Source organism: Lottia gigantea (assembly GCF_000327385.1).
Source record: "Lottia gigantea unplaced genomic scaffold LOTGIsca_93, whole genome shotgun sequence".
Classification (NCBI taxonomy): domain Eukaryota; kingdom Metazoa; phylum Mollusca; class Gastropoda; family Lottiidae; genus Lottia; species Lottia gigantea.
This window is the reverse complement of record NW_008711042.1, coordinates 79042-94128: the sequence shown is the minus strand read 5'-3', so window position 1 is coordinate 94128 and position 15087 is coordinate 79042. Positions and strand designations below refer to the sequence as shown.

The window sequence follows — 15087 nt, the reverse complement described above, 5'->3', positions numbered from 1 at the left end:
TTCTTTGGAGGTAGTTTTTGTCCAGCTAAAATTATGATGATGGTGGTTTTGGATCTTCTAAAAATGGTGGTATTTATATCTTTATATATAATTTATACAATCATACAGACACCCCCTCCCGTTCTAACAGATTGAAATCTTACTTCACAAAACATGATGTGAAATTGAACTCATAATGTTCCTTTAGAAGACTCGTTATTTCTTGCATTAGCTACATTTTGTGTTTTTTTTCATAGTTTCACTCTTTACCCAGATGAAATTGTCCTACCTTTTATGACTCCCATTAAGATAGACATTTAGGTGAAATTGGTTGTAAAAACAAATTATAATTGAAATTACGAAAGCACAGGCCGAAGACAAAATTTGGTGACAGTATTTGTTCGTAGTCTGGTATACATAAGGCTCGTGAAAATCCAACTCCACTCAATGGCGGAGAGTCCTAATTAGGTACCAAGCCTAAATTATATTGTCATAGAGATTATTTTGGATATGACGAATAAAGAGTCAACCTCACCCTGCCTAATTTGATCCCTTTTCATCATTTTGTCTGTTTTATTTTCCAGCCAAAGTGTATAACCAGAACGGAGCAGCGTTTATCAAACACATGTTTCATTATAATAGTATAATGCAGTTAAATGGAAGAATAAATGACACATTATCAGCTAGTTATACCTATCTTACATTGGTATGTATCTTATTGGTCTGGAGTTAGCTTCGACAGATAACCCTTGATCCATCAGGCGTGCGATTGTGTGATGTGCGATTGATATGATCTTCGTAATATTTTAGAATATTTACTGTAGCTCAAAGTGTCCATTGGCCGAATTGAAACTGGTCAAAATGACATCTATCTCTTGCCAATGACCATATAATCAGAATACAACTCATCTAACAGAACATATTCCTATCTTCTGTTTTCAGGCATTCCATTTTGATCGGGCTGACATCGCTCTACCAGGATTCTACAAGTTTATGATGGAAGCATCAGAGAAAGAGAAAGAAGGTGCTATGAAACTGATGAAGTATATGAACAAACGAGGTGGATGGTTCAAACTTAGACGAATTGTAAGTTAGCTTTTAAAAGCACACCCATAAGAATATATTTTCAGAACCATTGATTATTCTTCAGTAGACCCAGCTATCATTAATATCAAAAGGTTCTAGGATGCAACAATTCTTGAAGTTGCGATTCGATACACTATACAATACTCATCTACCGATACGATTTATTACGATAATTATCGCGATTCATTTATTAGTGAAGGAAAGAGTAAAAGGCAGTAGGAATTAGTATATTTTTAACAAAATTGTTACTATTTAGATGTGAAAATCATACTTGGAAAATGAAAACATGACACAATTTCTTATACACACAAGGATTCTTCGTGTCATTTGTTATTAAAGGGGCTAAGAATTAATCGTGCCCATACATCACGATTAATTTTATCCACAGCAATGCATCGATAAGAAGGAAAGAATCGCGGTTCATCGATTCATCGTTGCAGCCCTAAAAGGTTCCAATAAACGCTGAAAAATTGACACAAGAAAAATCTTACAATGCAACATTCATGAAGTGAGGGTATATAAATATAATATTTATAGACTCAATGATGTTCTGTAATCTATCCAACTATCACTGATTTTAATATGACCTTATAAAATCTGAATACAATGACATTTATTTTTAAAGAAGAACCTTACAATGCAATACAACATTCACGAGGGCCACTCAACACAAAGTTGCCAATAAGGATTAAGTTAATTTGCCCCAAAATGGCCGCAATTAATATTAATGTGATCTTTGACGGGTCCGACACTAGAAAGTTTTCTTTGAACAGTTTTAAGTTATTGCCCTTGACTTAGCCGAAATCTTGTCAACATGTGAACCTGATTACCTGGCATCCTGTCCCAACCTAAGAGTCATTAACTTAGTTTAACTTATTGCAGGTAGCTGAAGAAAGAGCCTGGTCAAATGGTCTTGATGCCTTACAATTTATGTTGGAACATGAGAAAATGATGAACGCAAACTTCTTGTACACCAGGCAAATAGCAGACGAATCCGGCGACGCACACGTAAGTTAAAATAAGTGTTGTTTTAAACATACAAAGGACAATAATCCAATTGGATATTTACATTTTGCTTTTCTAAATTTGTCAAATTAAGACTGAAAAAATCGAACAACATTTTGGGTTTATATTCCATTGGGTATAAAATACACCAGTGCCATCTCTGCCCACAACTAATAGAGCAACATCCTATCAGATTCACTATGAAACTACATGTTCAACTTTCCTGTATCGAAATATTTTAAAGTATTTTTTGAACTATTTTTCAGTTGAGTGATTTTATAGACGAAGAATTCTTGGTACCAAGAGTAAAGTTTATCAAGAAAATAGCCGACTATATTAGTCAACTGAAATCTTTCTCTAAGGATTATCATCTGGGTGAATACATACTGGATGAAAATTTATAAACTGAGAAAAAACAGAGCAGACAGACTTGGAATTTAATTTTCAAATATGGTCTCACAACATAATACCTGAAAACCTTGGAAAATACTTGGAATAATATGCACAAAAAAAAACATTAAAGAAAGAAAAATCTACAAGAAACTCTTAATGTTAAAATTTAGCAGTTTTTATGCTAAAATATACATGTATGGGTGGGTCCGTAAGGGAAAGGGGTATCAAGAGCTGAACCCACAGTATAGTAAAACCCATAAAATTTAGTCTATAAAAAATTAAAATTGTCCGGGGACCGGAAGTGACGACTGAGAACTGCGTGCACAGTGCTTGAACCAGTTTTCTGGTTGAAATATGTGATTTTATTTTTTTTATATAATTTTTAAATTGTTATAAAACGATAAAATACGAGTAAATGATATTATGAATATTTAATAATGTATTTTATGTCACTGGATGCAAATTTATTTATACAAATTTTAACAAAAATATCTTTAACAAATAAATCTGATCTATTTGGTTTTTTTTCCAATAGGGGTTAAGGGGGCTGGGGCGATTTATTAAAGGGGCACTCTATTTTTTTCGTTGGTCAAATATTTTTTTATGTCTAAAATTTATGAAAATTATCTACCAAAATCTGCAGAAATGTGTTCATGAATTTACTTGAAAGTTTGAATTTAAAAAATCCGGCCGTTAACTTTTTAACGCAAAAACTATTTGAAAGGTTTACGTAATTTTTTAAGTTCGTTATACTGTTTGGAAGCTGTTATAAAACTATTGCACGGATTTAAGCAAAATAAACGCCAAATTGCAGAACAATATATCTCCTACGTATTCTAAAGGTTTCAAATTTATTGAGTCTTTATAACACCAAAACTACGAGCAATATCCATTCATTACTCATTGCTGTAACAATACGAATTTTGTGCAATTGTTAAGTTCCGGTTTGATCAATTTGAATGTTTTGGACTTAATACCTACCCTTCCTATTAAAAAGATAGTTTACATATTCCTAGATACAAAGAGTCCTTTAATGAACGAAAGCAAAAGATAAAGTACATGAGACGACTTCTCAAGTTGCACAAATCTTAAAAACTCCCCGAGAAGGAACAATTTGTTTCGCTAGCTACACTTGTTTCTGCCAGAAAATAAGCAGAAGTGAACCGGAACGTTGTAATAGCAGACGACATCTGTTTTTAAAATACGTCACTAACTACCTCATTTATTTCGTGTAAACATTTTCGTTTCGATGATTTTTATAACGGGCAGAAATGTAATTGTAGTGTTTGACGCGAGTATATTAGGTACAGTGAATAATGTATCATATTCTTTATTAGTGGAGTTTGACGCGAGCAGAACTCGGTTCTTTCGGTATACTTTCTTCTGTAGAAACATAACATTTTCTTTGAAACTGATACACATTATGATGCAAGTTTCATCCTAAATCGAGATTTCATAGTACAGAAATACTGAATTATTTCAGCAACTGTTAAGCATGTTGGAGGAGCGTAAACCATATTCGTAACAGTGATTTAATTTGACTCCATACTGCTAAGAATTCAGAGATTATAAATTTCTGTTTCAGTACGAAGACATGTTTCTGTTTAACAGTTTCAAATACCCATTTCCGAACCTTTAGTGCTCTTTTTCAGAATTGACACCAAATGTTTGATTCAGGATTCAGGTTGAAATAGAACTATGTTCAATCTCTTTGTGGATCATTTTCTCCGCCACGCAACAACCCTTCCTCATGTCCGATAAATGAAAAGGCTGATGGAGATGATGAAGGTTGTATCTCTCTTAGAATGAGGAATGATGATTCCAGACGTGTCAGATTCTTCAGCCCCGATGAAATATCACATTTGACCAGTGAATAGTGGGGATTCTGTATGGAGAAACACTTGATACTACGTCACGCTCGTCTGCTCGACTTCACTTGACGTCACGTTCTCGTTTTTCAAAACCATTGGTCTTGTAAGAATACAACACCAGATACAAACGGTCTACGGTTTTGCTTTTCAAATCATTTTCAATCAGACGTCAGTGGTTCCGGCAATTCCACTAAAACTTAGTGTTTGATGACGTCACTAACCGGCCTTATATTATAATGCAAATTAGTGACGTCATCAAACACTTATTCTTTGAGGAATTGCAGGAACCACAGGCGTCTAATTGAAATTTGAAATGTAACAAATTTAAGCCTTCAGTGTCCCCGGTGCACATGAAAAATTAAGTAAACCTCTTTACAATCCCTTTTAGTGTTCATATGGGGTATGTTTGTGGTCATTTTTAATCAATTTACAGAACTGTTGAGCGGTTCCAAGGGAAAAAGAAAAATTCTAATCAAAAATAGTATTACCGGCATCTTATTCGACATTAGTTGAAAAGCATCAACTGTTTCAGGAAGGCTATCTGTTTGCAATAATGTTGCCAATGGTAAATTGAGGCTCGTTATTACGTGAAATGAGATGAAATTATCTTACCTCTAGATCACTGTGGTAACAGGATTGAAAATTGAACCCCCAAAAGATCTAGGTTTTACTCCCTGAGCCATCGCGGATCCCTACTAAGAGATTATACTTACGAAAATCTTAATTATTTATATCAATGTGGTGTTATTTCCACTGCACCATCTTACACGAAGGTAATTTAAAAATCATAATATTTCTATTAATTGTTTTTTTTAGATATTTGTTTGTAAATTTCAATAAGTGAAGCCGTTAAAAGAAACAAATTAACACTAAAATTACAAGTCAGGGATTCAAAATAGTGGAAAATGTTTTAAATCTGAAGCTTGCCACGTAGAAATAAACAATTTAATCAAGTTTACTAATATTCACTTAGTTACTCAAAACATCCTCTTCCAAACTACAAATCATTGATAATCATGGCTGGGCGTGTGCCATTTATATTACTGTAGTCTGTAGTTTATACAGATTATGTCCCTTGGTTGAGTCAGTTAATGGCTTTAGGGACCCGCTCCAGTGATTAATTATTATGGTAGTCCGTGCTTTTTTTTTAGAAATCCTCTTTCTCCCTCCCTTTTGGAGGCTTTGCATGCCTATATTCGTTTTCAACGAGATTTCTGGAAAAAGTTATAGAAGGTTGAATTTCGTGATTTAACATGGAAATAGATAGCAATTGATATACCGGAATGTGTCCTGTTTACTGTCAGTGCTCTTTCAATGGAAATAATAGTACTGAAAGTCTGATTACTGAGAATGACTTTACATTGATAATAATACAAAGTTTGTTAGCTTATTTAATAAAAGTAATAAAATGAACCGAAAATATCTCAAATTGTTTTTGAAATTGTTCTTGAAGTTATATCAAACTGTGCCTATTTCATTCTAAGACTATCAGAATTGTTATAAATAGTTAAAAGATGTAGATGTTTGGTAATATTCAATTTCTGAAATTTTGTCCAATTTTAGACCTTCCAAAAGAACAGATATAACGTAAATCTAGCTCACGATTGTCTTCAATATGGGCTGCCACTTTATGAATATCACCATAGTTACCAACTCGGGTAACTCGACCAAATCGGGTTCTTGGACAATTTTGAATAAATTTCGAGCAATTGACGACTGCTGGTGACTTTCAGTTTGCTTTTGGCAATTGAAAGGGCACCAGGCGCGCCCAAAATACAAAAGGGGTACACAAAAGTCACTTGTCTTACATGGGCATATTTTTGTCAGGTGTTTATTATCTCTAGGGGAAACACTGAGCTGCGCAATAATGAGTGAGTATCGGACACAGGTATAAAAAATCATAGAAAAACAAACGTCATTTTAAAGATGTATCTTTAATTCAGAAGAAAACTTGATTGAAATTAAAAAAAAAACATATCAAAGGCACATGATGTAAATTTGAAGGCTATGGAAGGTGGAGTGGCTTTTTATTCCATATTCGTCATAGCTATGCATGAAATTTGAATAAAGAGCCATTCTGCCTTCCATAGAAGGCACCTTAAAGTTAAAGGCACAAAATGATTGAAGGCACCTTGTAGTTGAAGGCACATCTGGCATTGCAAATCTGTATAATAATACTAAACCATTAATACACCCAGAAATATAAAATATACCTTCACCAAACTTGTCTTTATTCATATTTTGTAACTAATTGTTTCAAAACCATTTTCAACTATGATATGAACAAATAAATTAAAAATGAAACCCCCAAAAAGTATTAACCCCAAAATGACGACATTGGTAGAATTCAATATGCTTGCCGTATTAAATATTTGTTTTAACAGCTGATTAGAAGCACAAGATGAATATTCTATTTCTGGCATTTATTAACTCTACGTTTCATATGCTCATACAGACAGTGTTATCAGATATTATATAGAATCACTAGATATATAGATATACTATTTCCAACATTTATTAACTCAACGTTTAACATCTTCATACAGACAGTGTTATCAGATATTATATAGAATCACTAGATATATAGATATACTATTTCCAACATTTATTAACTCAACGTTTAACATCTTCATACAGACAGTGTTATCAGATATTATATAGAATCACTAGATATATAGATATACTATTTCTGTATTTATTAACTCTACGTTTCATATGTTCATACAGACAGTGTTATCAGATATTATATAGAATCACTAGATATATAGATATACTATTTCTGTATTTATTAACTCTACGTTTCATATGTTCATACAGACAGTGTTATCAAATATTATATAGAATCACTAGATATATAGATATACTATTTCTGGCATTTATTAACTCAATGTTTCATATGCTCATACAGACAGTGTTATCAATAGAAATAATATAACCAATTACATCTATATAGCTTGTGATTCTTTACCTATACCTACAAACAGTCGATTAGATTAGACTTTTGAATGAAAATTTGGCTTAATCTATTCGATTTAGTTTGACGACTGCAATGTCGATTACCGATGTATAATTAGGGTGTGTTTCAACACTGAATTTGTCAACCATGCTAAAATACAACATTGTGTTCATACTTTTGGCACAAAACAGAAAATTAAAAAAAAAAAACAATACGAACTAACAAAAATTTAACGTCAACTTTAAAATAAGTCCAAAAATTGTATTTTCGCTTTTGGGTCCTTTTTCCATAATTCACAGCTTTAAGTATCTGCCTTTTGTTTGGTCTTTTTTCCACGTATTTACTTAAGATTTCGCTTAGTTGTTTTTTTTTAACACTTCATCTGTTTTTCCTGTACGCTTTTCATTTTTATTTGTCCCAGCGCGTATTCTATCTTCCATTTTCTATTTGTCCCAGCGCGTATTCTATCTTCCATTTTCTATTTGTCCCAGCGCGTATTCCATGTTCCATTTTATATTTGTCCCAGTTCGTATTCCATTGTCCTTTTTCTATTTCTCCTATTTGTTTTTCCGTTTAATAATTGTTTCCTGTGTCTAATTCACACAGACCACGTAAATAATGAACACATATATTTTGTATTTTTCCTTGACGGTTCCCATTTCTTCTTTGTCCCAGCGCTTTTCTTTTTCTATTTGTCCCTGTACGTTAACCATTGTATAATTGTTCCGGTTCCTAATACACACAGACCACATAATAATAACAACATAATATATTAATATATATATATATTCTATCTGTTGGTCTTTTGGCACAATAAAATATCTCGTCACTAAATCTTGGAACACAGTCAATGATTATCTGAAAATAGAAAAATAGAAATAATTAAAACGTATAATTCACCATTTTAAACAGGGTGTACTTGTTGTAAAGTAAGCAGTATGGGCCTACTATAGTTTGGTGTTGGGCTTTATATCTGTTCGATATTTTTAGTTGACATCTTCAGAATACGTAGGTGACATATTTCATTATGTATCATCAAGGATTTGGCGTTTATTTTACTAGAATCAGTACACTAATACCAACTAAAAACATAGCGAGTTTGATAAGTTACGTAAACATTTTAGATCTTTAATTTTGGAGTTAAAAAATTTGACGGCAAGAATTTTTTTGATTAAAAGTTCAGATAAGCTTTTGGGACGTGTCTTAGGATTTTAGGATTGTCATTAATCAACTTTCTAAATTACTTGAAAATTAGACGCTATCATTGGAAAGTTTCTGCCTTAGCCCACGTACAAACAGAAAGATAGTGGACCTCAGTCATATACGCCCACCACGGCATGCGGGTGGTAAATATTCAATATTTTGGGGCAAGGGCAATAACTCTGCTTCTAACGGTCGAATATAGCTCAAATTCGAACTTGATCTTCGTTTTATGGATATGTATACAAATACCGAATTTCATTTGATTCCATCAAAAAATCTAGTTTTTAGAGCGTTTACAAGCAAATGTTGATGGACAGACGGACCGACGAGCGGACAGGGGTGCCGACAATATACGTCCACATAGAGAGATGTGGGAGTATAAAAGGGACGTAAAACTTCAATTTATTTGTAAGAACATCTGGAGGAAAGGATATAAATTAGCTCTGTTATTTCTTACATGTAAAAATAAAGAAATATTTCATATAATAGCAACAAGAATTGTTTATAGTTATATAAATATCAACAAATTGTAAGTCATACAACTTATAATTAGTTACACTACACAATCTTCTCATTTCTTCTCTCCACTAATTTTCTGCCATTTTCTAATTTAATGCTTTTCATTTAACTTAACAAATTACAGGACGAAACGTTGTTTGAAAGTACGATGTAAAATAACAGCTCAATTTCATTAATATTCTCATCGAATTAATATCATTATTGATTTTGATTTTCTGTATTTTTACGAAAACATTCTTTTGAGATCTAGGCTAGGACTGGATGTACATAACGAGGTTTAAAATAGTATCGTGTATAGTAACTGAATGTAAATTTCTTTGTTAAACATTGAGTATTTTTCGTTTCCAAAAATTGCGATACCAGGAGAATGAAAAAACGGATCACATGCAATAAATTGCTCGAAAAATAATAAGTCTTAGAAGGGGCGTTTAAGACAAAGACCAATTCAATACAAAAGAATTTTTCGCCAATTCGGCATGGGGCAGTTGAAGTATTGGTCCAGTCCAGTTTGGTGATGGTGCCATAATCTAAATAAAGGTTATCATTATCCGCTCTAATTTCACATGTCATAAACAAAGTGCCATTTAAATTTAACGGGAAATCATATCAAATAACCCTTAACCCTGGAGTATCATTATCATGTCATTAGAACCTCATCTCGTTCTGTATCAATTCCATATTTCACGTGGTAATGAGAATGGAATACCATCTTCTATTAAAAAGTGGGACGTAAAACTCCATTCCAAAATATTTTATTTCAAAAGTTAGTTTTAATGAAATGAAATGAAATGAATGGAGTTTTACGTCCTACTTTTCTGCACCATGTGGGCTATAATGAAGACGGTTAGTTTTAATGACTGCACACATAACTTTTTAGATCGCGTAAAATAACAAAATATACGACAAATCGTATTAATTCAATTTTCAACAATTCGGTAAAATGAAATTGATTTGAAGATTTGTGGTTATTGTGCACAATAGGGGACATATTACTCTGATGGTATAATGGATAAGAATTTTATATTAATTTGAGAATTTGGTTATAGATCACACAATATAGTGTACAACGAGGGAAATAAAAATAACGATAGTGCAGTGAATTAGGATTTCATATTAATTTGAGAATTTGGTTATAGATAACACCATATAGTGTACAACGAGGGAAATAAAAACCACGATTGTGCAGTGGATTAGGATTTCATATTAATTTGAGAATTTTGGTTATCAGAATACCAATCTGATTGTTGGCGCTCGCTAATGTCTTGTTTTACACATTAAAAAACCTGAAAATTTGAAAGTATGAGAACTATATTTTAAAAAAGGCGATAAAAACTAAAACAAACAGCCCGATCGGATGAAAAACAAACAATCTTTTCTCCTCATCTTTTCGTTTCCGTATCATTTAACACAAATTCCACAATTTCACGTTATTCGTTTCGTTTTACAGATTCGGGTGACAACATTTTAAAGTTATCGCCATGTTTGTTTTATGGTTGAAGTCAATTAATAGATTTTCCATGCCACTGAAATCACTAATCTGGTTTTCTCGAGAATTTCTTCAATTGAAATACCAGATTTTGTCATGAATATTAGACATGTAAATATTTTATAATTAATTCTATTAATTTCTGTGAGAAGGAGAGAAAATGTAACGATTTGATTAAAATCTTCTACGATGTTCACATTAAAATTAAATAAACGGAGTTGTACGTTTTGCTTTTCACCACCGGAATGAGTTTATAAAAAAGAGCAACGCCATACAGTCTGCAATGAAGAAAAAGTGTTTACCAGGACAACGGCATTAGCCCCATTCTTTTTCGAATTCCAAACGATCAAGATTCTTATTCACTGAACCGACGCGCCACCTTTGTACAAATCCGGGGGAGAGTAAATCCCGGTGTGACTAAAACGCACAAACATGCAATCAAGATCAAACGATGGTAAAAAGTACAACAGAATGAATATTAATATAATAAACGTCGACTGTTGGCTGCGAGTGAGAATTTTCATTCATTATTAATTGATATGATAATGATTCAAATAAACCACCGTATGAAGAATTTCGATTTTGCTCCAAACTCACTCGTAAAAGGTATTTGTATTCCGTAGTACCAAGATAGTCAACGCTTAAGGCCCGTCAGTCCCAGTCCTGTGCTTTTTTTAGTCTTGATAGATATTTTGTCTTGTTATAAATTTTTGGGTGTGCGTGAAAATTGTATTTTTTTTTTATAAAATCTTTACGGCGTAGTATTCTAGAACTTATTATAAAAGATCGAAAATATCTATAAAATGAGTATAAATATTTCAAAATGATAAGTTCAATTCCGATCTTTGAATTCGAAACACCAATTTCAGGGAAAATCAGATTGTGTTTCGTTAATACATTTCTAAGTAAAACGAAAATTTCCAAATATATCGCTAAAAGGGGCTGACATGGAAAAAGCGTCTAGTCGTTCGGATGGGACAATAAACCGAGGCCCCGTGTGCTACAGGCTGTGCACGTTAAAGACCCCTCGACAGTTGGAAATCGAAAGAGAGCAGGCTAATGCCGCTGTCCTGGCAAAATTTCCCTCATGGCACCCTGCATGGCGTTGCCCGTCTTCATTAGCCCACAAGGTGCAGAAGAGTAGGACGTAAAACTCCATTCATTTCATTTCATTTCCAAATATATCGCGCCATTGAACGTTATTCTGAATTCTGAATAGAAGACAGTTGTTTTAGATTATAAAAGAAATAGTAAACTGATGTTTTATTTATTTTCAAGGAATTAGAAATAATATTTATTTTATTAAAATTAATTCTTTATTTCCTAAATAACATTTGTAAATAATTAGAAAACGTTTAATCATTTTATAATATTATCTTAGAAACAAATTTATTTTAACATTCGCAACTGACCGAGAAATTTTAATAACTGACAAAACAGTAATAATGTTTAGGATACTGTTTCTTTTAAAAAAATTATAATTTATGTATCCTGGATATGTTTTCGATTTTGGAAGAAAACCTGAAATCCTGTTTATTAGTTTGTTTTCTCTGATAGTTATTGTTGGGATTGGAACGTCTAAACCAAAGATGTGCACCCTGCCTTACGCCTAAACAAAATTTTATCTGTCTTACAGCCTAAAATGCCTAATAATTGGCTTTGATATGTCATATTTCGATGACATTTATTTTATTTTTTAGGGCGTTGTCTTCGTTTCCCTTATTGCACGAAACATGGTGCGGGTCTTCGGAACTCAATCGAGAACACGAATACCAGAACGCAATACTCATTTCATAATATGCAACTCTGCAGCACGAATGAATAATATTTGTAAAACATTAACAACTATATTTTACTGGAGAAATTCACAAAATCAAAATAAACACAGTGTTTACTAAACAACATCTTAAAATTCTACAAACAATAGACAAACAGTAGAATAATTAGTTATTTTAATTTACAGTTCGGGTGGCATCTTATCAAATTATATATACATGTATAGTGGTAATGAATGAAGAGAGAGAGAAAGAAACGACTATATATTTTACAAGGATAATAACTTAGGTTCACAGTTAAGGATCCTTTCTACCAGGTAGTCCTTGGACAAACCTCTTTGCATTGATTTTTTCCAGATTATCCGTACCCATTTACAGCTTATGCAAATGGAATAATGACAAAAGATTACTTCCACACGCCAACCAAAATAAAAACTCACGATCACCATTTGTAACCAAGCAAACGACGTCATGAGAAGTTCCAACGATCTATAACCGATTGCTATATTTTCAAAAGTTCCATCTTATGACGTCGTCGTTATCTTCCCGCCAAAAACCTTGATAACGTTTAGATATATAAATCAATTTGGAAATTTTGTACTAGAGAAAGTGACAAAATTTAACATTTTGCTACATTAAACGATTATTAATATCACGTCATCATTAAAAAACTTTCAGTTAAAAAAACTTGATAACTTTTGCTTAAAATCTTGTAGCAATTTGTATATTTTGCAATAATAACGTGACAAATTTTTCAAACATTTGTCCCAATAACATGACGTCATCGTTATAAAATTTCCCACCAAAAACCTTTGTAACGTTTTTATCATAGTATGCAATTGTATGTATATTGTAGTTATGAAAGTAACAGATTTTTGATATTTGTAGATTTTAACCTGTATTTTATATTCGGGTTCAGTAAACTAAACAGGTAGTCTGTGGTTTTAAAACGAACAGGGAATTAGAATTCTCTCTTGCGATTAAAAAATTGTTTAAAAAAATGATAAAAGCCATTACGTTATCATGAAATAAAACTGATAATTTTTACATCATTTCTGTGTGTGGCCTAGTTTCTTTAAATCTTGTCGATTTTCAACTACAAAGTGTAGACGGGATTATAATTAGTCTTCCTAAATATCTCAACATAGAAACCATCGACCTTTAGTTTGTTAAACAGTTTGAAATGTGACCCCCGGGCAGATCCCGTGGGGTTTGAGTAGATAGCTTTTCTTACATTTTCTTTAATAAATAATCATTCTATTATTTACTTGTCTTGTTTCGAAATATTTTACCACCGGTTTTACCACTTTTTTTACCACTTACTTTTACCACTTCTTTTTACCGAATACTGGAATTTTAATATACTTTATTGCTTGACTACATTTTATATTTTACTAGGATGCACGACTTTAAATTCTTTTAATGTATTCAATTAGATTCATTAACTTTCTCCACTGAATACAATTAACAAAATATTATTTAAACAACTTACTCAATCTTACAAACTTATATATATTTCGTGTTCTCTTAGATTTAAGATAGAAAATACAACTTTAACAATTATTAAGTTCGATACTTTTATATTCATTGATTATAATTTACATTATTAATACACAATATATAAGATATAAGATATAAGATATAAGATATAAGATATTTAGTCTTTTACTCATTAACTAATTTCATGCTTTTTTCATTGAAACAATCTTACAAGGATTTCCAAATGCCCAGTTATTTTTAATATACAGAAAACCCGCTTAGCTGAAAAGTCTGAAAAAATGTGCATCCGAGTAAGAATTTGAAATATACAGAAAAATGAATAAATATTGGAGAAGTTAGGACTCTGTTATTTTAAATCTTAAAAATTTGAATAAAATATAAAAACTTACCTATCGGTCCAATATGGATAATGCATGGGGCTGAATGCTTCTGTTTGTTGTCGGCAGGGAAAGGCGAAGGGTCCGGACCCCGTCACTGTACCATAGTCATTGAACTGGGGGTATGGGGTCGGGTTAGGGGACATCTGAACTCCTGATGGTTGCATCCCAGAATAAGGGTTGATAGTAGATGGAACTCGCTGACAGGAACCGTAGTTATTAATATTTGACATGGACGACATGTTGTTTTGTGAATTATTATGAGATGTTAAACTCCAGGGTGAATATTGTGAATACTGAGAATAGGGAGACGAGAGGTAATTCTTGGTGAAGGCGAATTGATTGAAAGCGCAACTGGAGTCAGCAAATAGAGGTTTAGGAAGTGATATAGCCGGTCTGTAAGGCCGCTTCATTCTTCTTCTACGACGATAATTTCCCTTTTCAAACATATCTTCAAACGCTGGATCCACAGTCCAATAATTTCCCTTCCGTTCACCTCCCCCTTCTCTTGGAACTTTTACAAAACATTCATTTAAACTGAGATTATGTCGGATTGAATTCTGCCAGCCTTTTTTATTTTTTTCATAATAAGGAAATTTTCCTACTATAAAATTATAAATCCCCGACAAAGTTAAACGTTTTTCTGTTGATTCTTTGATGGCCATTGCGATGAGGGCGACGTAAGAATATGGCGGTTTGGTGTTAGGGTCGGTATGTTCGTTCACATTATCTTTCACAGAATCTTTGCTCTTCTCCGAATCTTCGCTTTTCTTTTCTGGAATATCTTCAGGAATTTTGTCATGTTTTGATGCTTTGATGTCCAGATATTTAGAAGAATCTAACGGTTCCATTTTAACTCCCGGTCCGGTGCTGTAAAAATCCTGGTGATTTAGATTCAGTTTATAATCCATTGTACTTAGATTCATGGCGGAATTTT

The 15087-nt window shown here is 32.6% G+C and overlaps 2 protein-coding genes across 2 annotated transcripts; one reads left to right on the top strand and one right to left on the bottom strand.

Annotated features, from left to right (window-relative positions):
• Window positions 1-604: 604 nt before the first annotated feature.
• LOTGIDRAFT_134773 (hypothetical protein) lies at window positions 605-2474 on the top strand (the record flags this gene model as incomplete). Its single annotated transcript, XM_009068718.1, has 4 exons — window positions 605-685; window positions 922-1069; window positions 1952-2073; window positions 2337-2474. The coding sequence occupies 4 exons, from the start codon at window positions 605-607 to the stop codon at window positions 2472-2474; spliced, it is 489 nt and encodes a 162-aa protein (XP_009066966.1).
• Window positions 2475-14578: 12104 nt separating this feature from the next.
• On the bottom strand, window positions 14579-14848 carry LOTGIDRAFT_89841 (hypothetical protein; the record flags this gene model as incomplete). Its single annotated transcript, XM_009068717.1, has 1 exon — window positions 14579-14848. A coding segment is annotated over one exon (270 nt), but the record flags the coding sequence as incomplete, so codon positions are not given.
• Window positions 14849-15087: the final 239 nt, after the last annotated feature.